Source organism: Drosophila teissieri, chromosome 2L, assembly GCF_016746235.2.
Source record: "Drosophila teissieri strain GT53w chromosome 2L, Prin_Dtei_1.1, whole genome shotgun sequence".
NCBI lineage: Eukaryota > Metazoa > Arthropoda > Insecta > Diptera > Drosophilidae > Drosophila > Drosophila teissieri.
Genome location: NC_053029.1, coordinates 18,481,331 through 18,493,723, shown reverse-complemented (window position 1 = coordinate 18,493,723; position 12,393 = coordinate 18,481,331). Strand labels below are relative to the sequence as shown.

The 12,393-nt window shown below is 42.1% G+C and overlaps 1 protein-coding gene across 1 annotated transcript in view; it reads right to left on the bottom strand.

The window, feature by feature from the left end:
- LOC122624846 (matrix metalloproteinase-2) overlaps window positions 1-12,393 on the bottom strand; it is an 80,087-nt gene that overhangs the window by 54,108 nt on the left and 13,586 nt on the right. The window contains exons 2-3 of the mRNA XM_043804582.1: window positions 2,510-2,611; window positions 2,195-2,397 (exon numbers count right to left, since the gene is read on the bottom strand). Of these exons, the coding sequence (XP_043660517.1) occupies window positions 2,195-2,397; window positions 2,510-2,611 (305 nt within the window). The remainder of the gene's footprint in view (window positions 1-2,194; window positions 2,398-2,509; window positions 2,612-12,393) is intronic.

The following is a 12,393-nucleotide window of genomic DNA, read 5'->3' as shown; positions in this document are numbered from 1 at the left end:
TGCATTAAGAGAGAAATGGAAAATGAAAAATTGAAACTTAAACGAAGTGAATGAAGGAAAAGCATTTTTTCCTCCCCTCAATAGCTATTTGACAAGTTGACTTTGAAGCACAATCCCGACTGCATAACTGACTTAATTAAGGCAGATTTAAGTTAAAGGAAAAGTGAGTAAACACTTCACAATGGGCGAAGCTTCATTTGCAGCCAAGTAAATGCCACATTACGACTATTGCCACTGCCAAACAAGGATTCTCCCCCTATTCTCTTGCAGGACAATTGCCAATTTAGTTTAAACATTTGCGCAAAGTGCAAGTTTTTGGTCACTTCCGCTGAAGCTGCTGCTGTCACTTGATTTGTGGCTGCACTGCAATCGAAATGTATTAAATGTACTATATTGAAATGAGTAAAGATACTTGAAGCATGTATTAAAACCTACTGCGGCAATTTGTTTACTTTTATTTTGGATTTAATTATGAATTCTGAAATATGGTTATAAAAACAGAAGTAAATAAGTAATGTATTTCTTTCGGTGCAGCCAACAGCAATTCCGACAGTTAATATCCCAAAGAATTCTGAGATGGCGACAACTTTGTGGCAGGATGTTGTCATTGTGTGTTTTCGCGAGAACGCGGTGAAAACAAAATGAGTACAAAACTGCTAAGAACGACTTCCGTCCCACAATTTCCATGCTGAGCGGAAATGGAAAAACACTTGCCAGCACACAATCAGCCAAACTGAAGCCACTGCCACCCGGCTTTCATTTCGTCTCCTCGTTTTCGCTTTGTGCTGCAATTAAGGAGAACACATGCAGCTAGGCGAAAAGCAGGTCAATACATATTGATATGCCATTGCCAACCTCATCGGTATATGTATATTTCATGTAAAGTCAATTTGATGCGAGCAACCACCGCTGTGATCCGGGATGCCGGGAGTCCAGGGATCTGGGGACCCTGGATGCTGCGTAATGCTTTAATTTAGTCGCAATATTGTCCTGCCGTTTCTGCCCCTTTTGGTCGCTTGCCACTTAATGGCCAATTAAGGGTAGACGACACAAGAAATAATTAAATAGCTATCGCTGCATGAACCCCAATGAACCGAACGGAGAGAGAACAGCAGCTTTAAGGGCCACCACGGCGTATGTGCAATGTGGTGATGAGCTTTTGCACTTTACCAGCTCAGCCCGAAAGTATGCAACGCTCGCTGGCGAAAGACCAGCCAGCTCCTCGAAGCTATGCAAATTTAATTGGAAAATTTCCTAATGAGATAGACTCCTCCGGCGCACTGTCCTGTTTAATATTTCAAGCGCAATTATGCAGCTGCGCATTAAAAATCAAACACAACACTAAAAGTGACAGCTGCAATCAGAGAGTCTTCGTTTGGGCTCATCGTAAAATTCAATTTGGCGCAAAGTGTTTAATGAAAGGCAACCACCCACCGCCCGGCTTTCGAGTTTCTCCTGCCCAGCGGGTCATCTTGGCCAACAGCTTGGAGCAACCGGGAGCAACCGGGAACAACCGGGAAGCCGTAGCCAACTAAGGTTTCGGTGAGCACTGAATTGTTTTACATAAAAATAAAAACAAGCTCTCGGGCACCAAATTATGCAATCCCATTCTGGGGGCCAGTGCAATGGCCGTAATAAAAATTAACAAGCTACGCAACGTTTGAGTTTTGAATTAATTGACAGCCCGTGTGCACAGGACAACCGAGCAAAAACAGGATTCTCGGGAGCAGGAGCCCTCCTCCGCCTTACAGCTCCTTGTAAATTATAAATTCGCATCTAAATGAACGCTGCAAAATTAATGAACTGCATGCAGTTTAATTGAAATGAACATCCGCAGGAGGGAAAGTAAAGCCAGTCGATGGGGGGTTGCCAACGGAGGTGCATAATGATGGGTTGCTAGGGAGCAAGGTTAAGAAACCTATTCCATTTGGGAAAATTCATCAGATGATCCGAATAACTTAGGGTTAACATAATGTTAATAAAAAATATACATATTTAGTATACAAGTCTTTTGAACGATAGTAAAGCCATAAGAAGTTGACTTGTTAGGATTTAATAGTTATAATTGTAATATTAAGTAGAAGCTACTGAGGGGACAGTATTGAAAGTCCGTATATTATGACGCATTGATAACCATTCAACGTGTGCTCCCAATTCGTTTTCCTTCCTATTGAGCTGCAAAAAGCTGACTTACCTCCAAGTAAGATCCAGTTTCGACCACTTGGGTCCCTGCAGGGCGAAGCGCCGCACCCGCACATTGGAGCCGGTGTCGTGATACAGGTTATCTGGCGAGAAGCTGTCCGCGGATCTATGGTCACCCACGCCGCACCGAGGTTTTTGTATTAGCCGGGCCGTTGCCGAGTCGATTTGGCCAGTAACTGGAATGTTGCCAAAAGCCTGCAGACGGTAATGTTAGTTGTGAAATTGTGCATAATAGATGCGAGGGTGGATGGTATCTAGTGGGATGGCATGGCATGGCGGGGAGGGAATGGAATGGAATGGCTCTTACCTGGAGACTCCGGATTGCATCTTTCAGCTGGTGCTCGGTGCGCAGAGCACCCGTTTCCAGGTCCGACTTGGGTAGATAATCAAACTGCATGAGGTAATTGTACTGCAAGGAGAGATGGATAGATACATTAGGGAAGTGTGCCAAAGGAACGGGTATCTCAACAATGGCCCTGTCTGCCATATGGCCAGTTCGGTGAGCCAAACTATTTGTCGTTTTGCAAATGATGCTGCCTGCCAGCATCAACAAAAAACGAAAGAAAAAATACCCATCGTCCCGAAAAAGGACCAGGACGAAAACTTTTTGCATAAAGTTAATGATAAAAGCAACGCCAGATAGGGCGGCAACAACAACCGAACATAAACAGCAACAAAAACTTTAACATTAATAACCAAAAAAGTATGCCACAGAAAAAGTGCAAGGAAACGCTGATGGAGAAGTGCTCGAAGGAAGAAAGCTTGGCAGGGATGTAAGCCATTTCCATATCTCCTGGCCGAAATCATAAAGCTGCTTTCCCGGGCCACTCAGTGCTTAAAGGCATTGCCACACATTTATGCATATTTTTACAACAATCAGCGAAGTTTGTTATGTATTATGGAAAACAAATTGCGCTTGGCTTAAATGGTTTATGATCCAGTACGCCTAAATCTATTTGTGGTATTGATAAATGTGTTATTTTCCAATGTTGAAGAGTTTTAAAAGCTGTAAAATCACATGACTTGTGCTTTATTATACAAATAATGATAGGATATGCACTCGAATTCCTTTCCTTAACACATCAAGCACGCTTTGAACTTTATCTTTGGGATTGTGCTATGTTATAAATGTATTCTCCGTTGGACGGCAGTATTCCCTAGGGAATTCTGCACAGATCCCAAACACGAATGAATACTGGGTCATAACTGTAAAGTGCGAAAACAGAAAACAAATATAACCCAGCTCGAATATCGAATCGATTCCAGTGGCCATATGTGCGTTGCCTCTGGATTTACATATTTTTACATCGCGTGCGCGCATATTTATTAACTAACGCACACAGTGGCACGCAGAGCAAACTTGACACATACACCAGCAAATTACGTGACCTGCAAATTTAATTTTCTCTTTCATTTTCCCACATATGAGAAAATTGTCACACTCGCACCACGCTTGCCCCCCGCGCTCGCAACTTTTCGATTTTCGCCTTTCTTGTTATTGTCAGTCGCTTAAAAAATTGTGCACAAAGAGGGGAGAGTACCAACTTTTGAATGGCCAAACGATTTGCAAATTTCATGCAAAGAATCGTTAGCCAAAAGTTCTGGCCGGATTGGCATTGGTATTGGTAGTGGTAGTGGTATTCTTATAGCGGCAACGTGATGTGTGGCGATTAGTTGGGATTTATTTCGAATGATGAATGGCCTATCCACATCGTGTTTAGGTGCTGAAAAGTAGCTATGTGCGCTGCATAACAATGCACCCATTACTAACTGGTCTTTAATAATTCCAAGCTGAACTTCTGGCGGAGAAAAGTTGTTTGTTTTACAACTTTCAGCTGGTCCTAAATTATACAGATTGGCTATGACTTCGAGAAACCCTTCCGCCTTGAATTGTTTCCTCTCAAAGGAGCATAAAAGCAAACAGGGGTTGATTGCTAAGTGAATCCGCAGATTTGATTCCACTTTTGTGACTTTTTCCCCGAATGCGACATTTAAAAGACCACAAAAGCAACACTAAAGAAACCACATGTAGTTTAAACCGGCGAGAACTTTCTTGGCCGGAATAGCATTTCGCATGCTTCTGCCATTTTATTTATTATTACACCCGGTACTCGTAGAGTGAAAGGGTATACAAGATTCGTAAAAAGGTAAGTAACAGGTAGAAGAAAGCTTTTCTGACCCTATATCTTGATCAGGATCTATAGCCGAGTCGATCTGGTCATGTCCGTTTGTCCGTATGTTTGAAAGTCGAGATCTCAGGAACTATAAAAGTTTAGCAAATGTTGAAATTTCTCGTTTCTCCCTGCCACTAGCGAATTAAAGGGTTTCTGCCAGTCGGGGAACTCGACAATAGCATTCTCTCTTGTTATACCCGTTACTCGTAGAGTAAAAGGGTATACTAGATTCGTTGAAAAGTATGTAACAGGCAGACTATATAAAGTATATATATTCTTGATCAGGATCAATAGCCGAGTCGATCTGGCCATGTCCGTTTGTCCGTCCGTCTGTCTGTCCGTATGAACGTCGAGATCTCAGGAACTATAAAAGCTAGCATGTTGAGATTAAGCATGCACACATAGACGCAGCGCAAGTTTATCGATTCATGTTGCCCCGCCCACTTTAACGCCCACAAACCGCACAAAACTGCAACGCCACACTTTTGAAAAATGTTTTCATATTTTTTCATATTTTTATTAGTATTGTCTATTTCTATCGATCTGCAGAAAAACTTTTCGCCACCCCCACCCTAACGCCCACAAACCGCACAAAACTGCCACACCCATACTTTTGAAAAATGTTATGAAATTTTTTCACATTTTTGTTCGTCTTGTAAATTTAACTGTATTTACCAAAAATCGTTTTGCCACGCCCACTCTAACGCCCAAAAACGGTCAGTTTAGAAATTTCTCTTCGCACTTTCACTAGGTGAGTAACGGGTATCAGATAGTCGGTCTCTCTTGTTTTTTTACTTAACTCCCGCAGCGCTGCAAGTGCATCAGGTCCGTTATAAAGGAGGAAGGCGGAGCAATGGAAATAAACCCGACAGTGGATCCGGGCAGGTGAAGCATTAACCAGCTCCTGACCCCAGGAAAGCACAGATCCCAGCCGAATGTGCGTCACAAAAAGTTGGCTTAGACCCACCTCCCTTCGAGGGGTCTGCTGTCACGTTGCTCGGAACGCGTCACCAGCGAAGCACCGGCCATACGTAACGCCAATAAATGTAAGAAAGCCCACACTAGCGAATTGAAATTCACATAACGATCCCCGTAGCAATGTGGACCTCTCTGTCTCCGCCACTGTCTTTATGCCCCATCTATCTCGCCCCCTCCCCCACTCCTCTTTGGCTACACGAAAACAATATCAATTAATAAATGTTTGTTGCTTGAAATGCAAAGGCGAAATCCAAGTACTGTGGAAACTCCACAAGACAACTCTCTCAAAATAAATAAATTTGTATGTATTCATTCAAACTTATCAGTAAAGCTATATATTCTACAAACAGAATAGCTGCATATATATATATAAAATATATATATATATATATATATATAAAGTATATATATAAAATATTAAACAACAAGATAGGGAAGTGTCATTTCGATTATTTTGTTATTCTCTTTGCTTATATTGTTAGGTTTAATCGTATCAATGTGTTCATGTTTTTGTTGGGTTCTCCTTAGGCGGACCTGCCTGTTTAATCTGTGGGTGGGGATAAGACTAATGTGGCACACAGCGGAAGCCGAATGTCTGGCCAGCGGGCACACCGACATACGCCTCAAGTTTCTTAATGAATGGAAGACCCGTCCATCGAGGAGCTGACTGATGGAGGGAATCGGTAGAGCCTGGCTTCCTTTCGAGCGAACGCAACTAGTCAATTTGGCTAATCGAAGGCTTTGCGGGCTGTAAACAGTACTTAGGAAAGGTGTGCCAAATGGCAGAGAAGCGAGCATTTTACGACAACAATAAACTATAATTCGTAGTTATGAATGGATGGGTATGTGAATGAATTGCTCGTCTTCAAGCGACGGAAGTGCTCACATTTGACCCCCCTCCAGCGCTGTTGCACAGCGTTCCCCCACCCCCACTTTGGTATCAATCATTTATGCATTGGCCTTTTGCGTTTTTAATGGGAAATTTGTGGCCCGGTCTACGTGTTTGAAAATCGGGGGAAAGCGGGAAACTGGCGGTGGGGTCTACGTACGTGGCCAAGCCAAGATTCTGACTAATAGAAAAGCGCCAGTGGAGTGGAAGAAGGCGGGGAACAGAGGTGAGCATCGTATCAGAATCAGAAACAATAACAGTAAAACATTGCTACGTGAGTATTTGTCGTGTAAACAAAATCATGTTATCAAAATATAATAACGAACAGCAATAACGAAAAACAATTGAGAAAAGTGCGAATGGCTGGGCAAGGGGCAAGGGGCAACGGGCGAGTGGGTATGGGTATGGGTATGGGTATGGGTAAACGGCTTTTCCACACTGCCATCCAATAATTGTGGGGCTTAATTTAGTTAAGTTGGTGTGTCTCAAGGAAAACTTCTCGCCACCGACTGCTGGTGAAAGTGTGAAAGTAAATTGAACGATGGACGAGGCGATATGTTTATTATTTTATTGGATTATAAATATACGAGCGCGGGTCGCAAAGAAATAAAAATAAAGGCCTTATCCGGGCGCCTAATTCAATTAATTCCGAGGCGAGTGTGTGTTCTTCATTAGTGTGGAAAGGGCATGGATGTAGAATGTGTTGTGAGGTCAAGGCAAAAACAAAAGTAATTAAAATCATGGCAATACGGTGAGCTATACAAGGGGGAAGTTTGTGAAATTATATATTAAAATATTTTGAATGTAATTAGGAACGAATATATATATGTTTCACAACGAAATAGAGCGCCACTCATACACCCATCCCTTTCGTATTTGTGTGGTAAGCTTTATTTTAAAAAACAATCACAAGTTTTCGAGCTGCTTTTATCGAAACCGCAAAAACAAATCATAATGGCTAAAATGCCGGCCATATCGCAGTGCTCCACATGCGGCAGTGGCTAATAAAAACCACCTACAAATGTCGTCGGATCGGCAGGCAAACAAACCAATAAAAATGACAGGCAACTGCAACAAACGAGCGCATCCATCTAAGCCCTCCTTCCTCCTTCGAAACACTTGCATTCTGTGCTTGCCAAGAAGGACATAGCCTCAGATCCTGCCACAAATTCTGCAAAATGCGCAAAGGAGCAAGAAAGAAAGCAGATGGAGCGGGATTCTAGAAGTGGAGAGACCACAAAGAGCATGAAATCGAGGCCAAATTGCCAGGATATGGACCTAAATGTGTCGCCAGAACAACAGGTCCTTGCCACAAACAAATTTGCTGCAAGTGAGTGTGTAAAATGGTTTCCACATCAATAATATTAATGGCTTTATTGAGTTCGCACTGAAAATGATAATGAATCTGGTTTTAATCATACATTCACATTTTGTGAGAGGTTTGCATAGCATTGAAAGATACAATTTGAAGTTTATCATGTATATTTGTTCAAGATCTACATTAAAGCGTTTCTAGGCTCTCAATTTAATTTAATATTATAAACTCGAGCAACTTTATCAATCAAAGACGTGATTATAATAGCTTCTATCTTTAATTTTTTTAATACAGCTGGTGCAAAGTATTAAGTAATTGTATGCCAAGGCAGATTTTGTAACAATTATTCTTATATGCAATTGCGGACTCTCTTTTTCTGTTTCAGTAGCATTCTTCAGATTTCCAAACTGTTCGGTTGACCTGCTCCATTTAGAGCAACACACGTTCCCCTTTTCGGCGGCCCAGCCCAGACCGTTTCCATGCATTTCCTGCTGCTGTCTCATAAAAGTCTTGGATACACACACGTCTTTTGAAACATGTGCGCCAGTCATACCTCATTTCCGCCTCTCATCGAATCCCCATGCCCATCGAATCCCACGCCCGCCCATCCCACATGGGCTCCTTAGCAATTTATAGACTGCGAATTTTAATAAAAAGGATGTGCCAGCTAGCGGCTCGAGTGATGACCACGCCCACCACGGCAAACATTTAATAAAAAAGACACACACCCACCCACGCACTCCTTCAAAGGCTGGACAAAGTGAAGAGATGGTTAAATTAATTGAAATCAACATTGATTAATGTGGGATAAGAAAAGCAACGAAGCCAAAGGAAAGAGCAGAGTGATAGGGTTGGATACTATATTATTGAAAGTTGCTTTGTTGGCCCCATCGTCGCCAGTACAGAGGGAGAAAGGAATAGCCAATTAGGAAGGACTTCGACAATTTATTATTACTACTGCCTTCAATTTCGCATATCGAATTTACATATCGAAATACATCCATGTTAGACGTATGTACATACTTCTGCTGGCACTATTGAATATATTTTCTCGCCGTGTAGTCGATCAAATGAACCCACCGCAAAGCTGCAAACACGCAACGTTCAATGCGCCTGGCGAATAGCTCGTGGTCCGTCTTTCAACCTGCCACAAGTTGAGTTGGCAGTTGGCCGTTGGTGCTTGTGTTTGTGTTTGTGCTTGCACTTTAATTAGACCACAGGACGTAAATTGCAATATCCCCGCCCACGACCCACGGCCCACTGGCAGCCCCATCTGGGGACCAGAGTTTATGGGAAAGTGATGAGATACTCGCCACTTGCCAGCCGCCAGGTTCTCGAGGCCCGACCGTTTACTTTGTCGCCGCGTCCGAGCAACAAGTCATCAAAGGCGTACCCCATTTCCACTTCCACTTCCCAATCCCCCCTTTCCCTCTCCCTAACTCCACGATACCTCAACCTCAATCATTCCCTTCCCAATCAGTCTATACCCGCCCTCAATCGCCCCAGACAATAGGTTCAATCCCCAGAAGAGGCGACGTAAATAGCAAAGATGGGTAGATGAAAATGGAAATGGAAATGGCAAAGAGTGAGGACTCCAAGGCGAACTGCACTCTTGATTAACTGCGCTTTGTGTCCGAGAGCAATTTGCAATAAACAAATAAATCATTATTTATATCAACGCACTTCGGCGCTCTGTTCCGCTCAAAAACAAAGCATCCAAGTTTGCGTTCAATGACTCGGCATGACAGTTAAATAAACAGAAATCGATGTGTGGACATTCAACGCCTTGAGATCCGAGACCTGGAATAGCTGCAGCATATGCCATATGGCTAGCCAATTACACTTGTATGCAAAGTCTGCAACCAGCCTGGCTAAAAGGTTTTAACTTTTGACATTAAGACCATTTGCAGACGAAGCAACTCGATATGGTCGCTGATATATGGTCGGAATCCTCCGCGCCCCGTCGTTTCGAGTCAGCTTTCTGCTTTCAGGGGATAGTGCATAAATTCGCTTAATAATTCAATTGAGGGTGCCATGTTTTAGCCAACTTTATTTCCTTGGTTAGCGGCAGCACCTCTAACAACCGTCATGGGTTGGAGACATATAAAACATGCGGAGAGTGTTGTTGAAGGAGCATTATTATAAAAAACATGTTAAAGTATTAAATAAAAAATTTGCAGTATTAAATAACTGAACATATAAATATTTATAATCTCTTTACAAGGTCAATAAAACATTTCACTTTGCTTAAAACTATTTTGGACTTTATAGGTACTTCCGTAATTTAGTTTAGTTTAGTTTGTTCATTTGGAAACATCCCCTTTGCGAAATCTGATTTCGTTTGGATTAAATTTCTTGGCCTCCCACTGGAATGCAAAGTACATTTAAAATTACTTTAGACGGACTGAGACGAGATATTATCTTCTGCAGTGCTACTGGTTGTTTGGCGCCAATTGTGTAGTTAGTCTTACATAAATAAGGCCAGAAACCTGCTGCAAACTGCTATTAATTTGACCAACCTAGCTGGATAACCATCGTCAGTATCTTTTGCTGCATATATGTATAAATTTTACGGCACCGTTGAAACCCGTTTTGGCCATACCACGACTGCCGTTTGATGAAATTAGCTGAGTAGCTGACGAGTGTGGCAAAATTAGGTGGCTAAGCGGAAAAACAAAACCCCCGAACGGCCAAATGAGTTGGTCAATATTTGTGCACTTTGATGCGCAGATGAGACTGGGATGAGAAAGAGCTTCGAGGGAATGTCGCTGACTCAGAGATCTGGGCTTAAATGATTGGTGCCCAACAGGTAAGCAGTCAATTCACACCGCTAAAAAAAGGATGACTCAAAAGATATATTTTTAAAACCAGCAAAAACAACTGAGATGATATCTGTAATACAATTGCGAATACCAATTATATCTTCTATTAAAGCTTACTACACCTTATAATAAATAAATCTTTTTTCAGTAAATTTATTGAATACTTCGATATATATTTTTGAACTTGATGTAAAATATTGCTCTGTCTTCATGGTCTGTCTTCATTAACAATGCTTCAGAAACCATAAATGCTAATTAAAAGAGTTTTTCTCAGTGCGCACGAATGACTTCTACATGTGTGTTATGTTGTTCCTTTCGTACCTTCTTTGGCTTTGTGGTTTGAAGCCGCGTTGAGTTGAAGCTGTAAGTGCAGCTGGAGCTAAAGCCTCAGTTCGGCAACATGCCGCATAATTGATGGCACATTCAGCGCTTAAAAGGAAACCTGCTCGCTGCACAAATGTCGCCCAAAAAAGGCGTTGTCATTGCCATTGTTGCTTGGTGCTGGTTGCTGCATGCTGGATGTCAGTGGTTGGATGTTTCTCTGGAAAAGGCCAGGCCAAGCAGCTGCGGCATCTTGTGCATCATTAAATTCAAGTCAGAGGAGTCAAGACTCCTCCGATCTGCCTTCTGGCGCTGCCTTCTGCCAAAATATCAAAGATGTCAGTTCCTGGGTAGATTCTTTGGGGTATACGTATACCCCTCGCTGGGGCTTAACAACTCCCGTTAGCTCGCGTGCTTCTCGGCATTTCGATTCCCCCAAATCAAGGCAAGCCAAAATAAATAAATCGAAAATAAATGCTTTTTATATGCTTCCGATTGTTGATGTTTTTTTTGAGCTGCTGCAATCAAAGGCGCGCGTCGTGGCACAAAAATGTGATAATTAATACAAGCACAAAATCCAAAAACAAAGAAAAAACCAAAAAGAAAGGGTGGGGGGGGGGGGGGAACAGGCGGCATGAATGAATCTGGGTCAATCCAATTGTTTTATATTCTGTTTATGTTTTTCTTCCCTGTGAAGCTTTTCGTGGCGCTCTTAGAACTCCACCAAATCCACCAACGAACTTCTGGCTTGGGCTATACATATAAATTTATTTATGCATTTCCACCTTTACCAGCGCCAACCTCTTGGATTTATTGCGCTTTTATTCTTCCTGCCATTATAGACCGTTGGAAACAAATCTGCATACGGGTTTTGGAGTGTGAATGCATGTGTTCTGCTAATGGGTGGACGTCCGGATCGGTTTTCAGCTCCTTTCAGCACTTTACCCCGAGTATATCTTTTAGTCCTCCTCGGGCTCTGCGTAAGTGAAATGCAAAACAGATAAAGCTGGAACTTTCCGCAATGATTGTGCAATTCCGATAATGCATTATTTGCTTTTCAGCACTTATTTGAGTGATATGCTCGAGTGGCAAAAGCATAAATTCATGACTGTTTAGAAAATCATTGATTGTTCTGCTCGAAAGCTCAAAAAGGCACCAAGGTATATTTATTCTCCAACTTTAATAATTAAGGAGTATACGTAATTTATATAACGCGTATTTAGTATAAGTAATTAGTATCAAGACATGAAGTATTTATGATAAAATATTTTAATAGCTTATGCCCCTAACCATTTAAAAATACCTATAGCATATTTTCACCTATCCTCTTTGTTAAAATATGAGCTATCGGATTCTTCCCCCAGAAATTTTACCTTTATTCACCCTTTTAAGGGAATGAATCATGGCAACTGCTAACCGACATTGAGGACAGCTCAGTAAATGTGAATACACCCATCAGTGTGAATGTTGCTGAAAGTTTAAAGAGGACTGGTCGTCCGTACGGATGTCCGCGCTGGAGTCCGCATCCGTATCCGCGTTGGCGTTCCATCGGCTAATGTGCATGCAGATTGAGTTTGAGCGCTGGTTGGCAGGCAGACTGTCAGAAATTGTGTATGCACAACAAATGTCTCATATTTTTGGGTACGCAGCCATAATGATGCATAAAATGCAGTGAGACAACGAAAAAAGCAG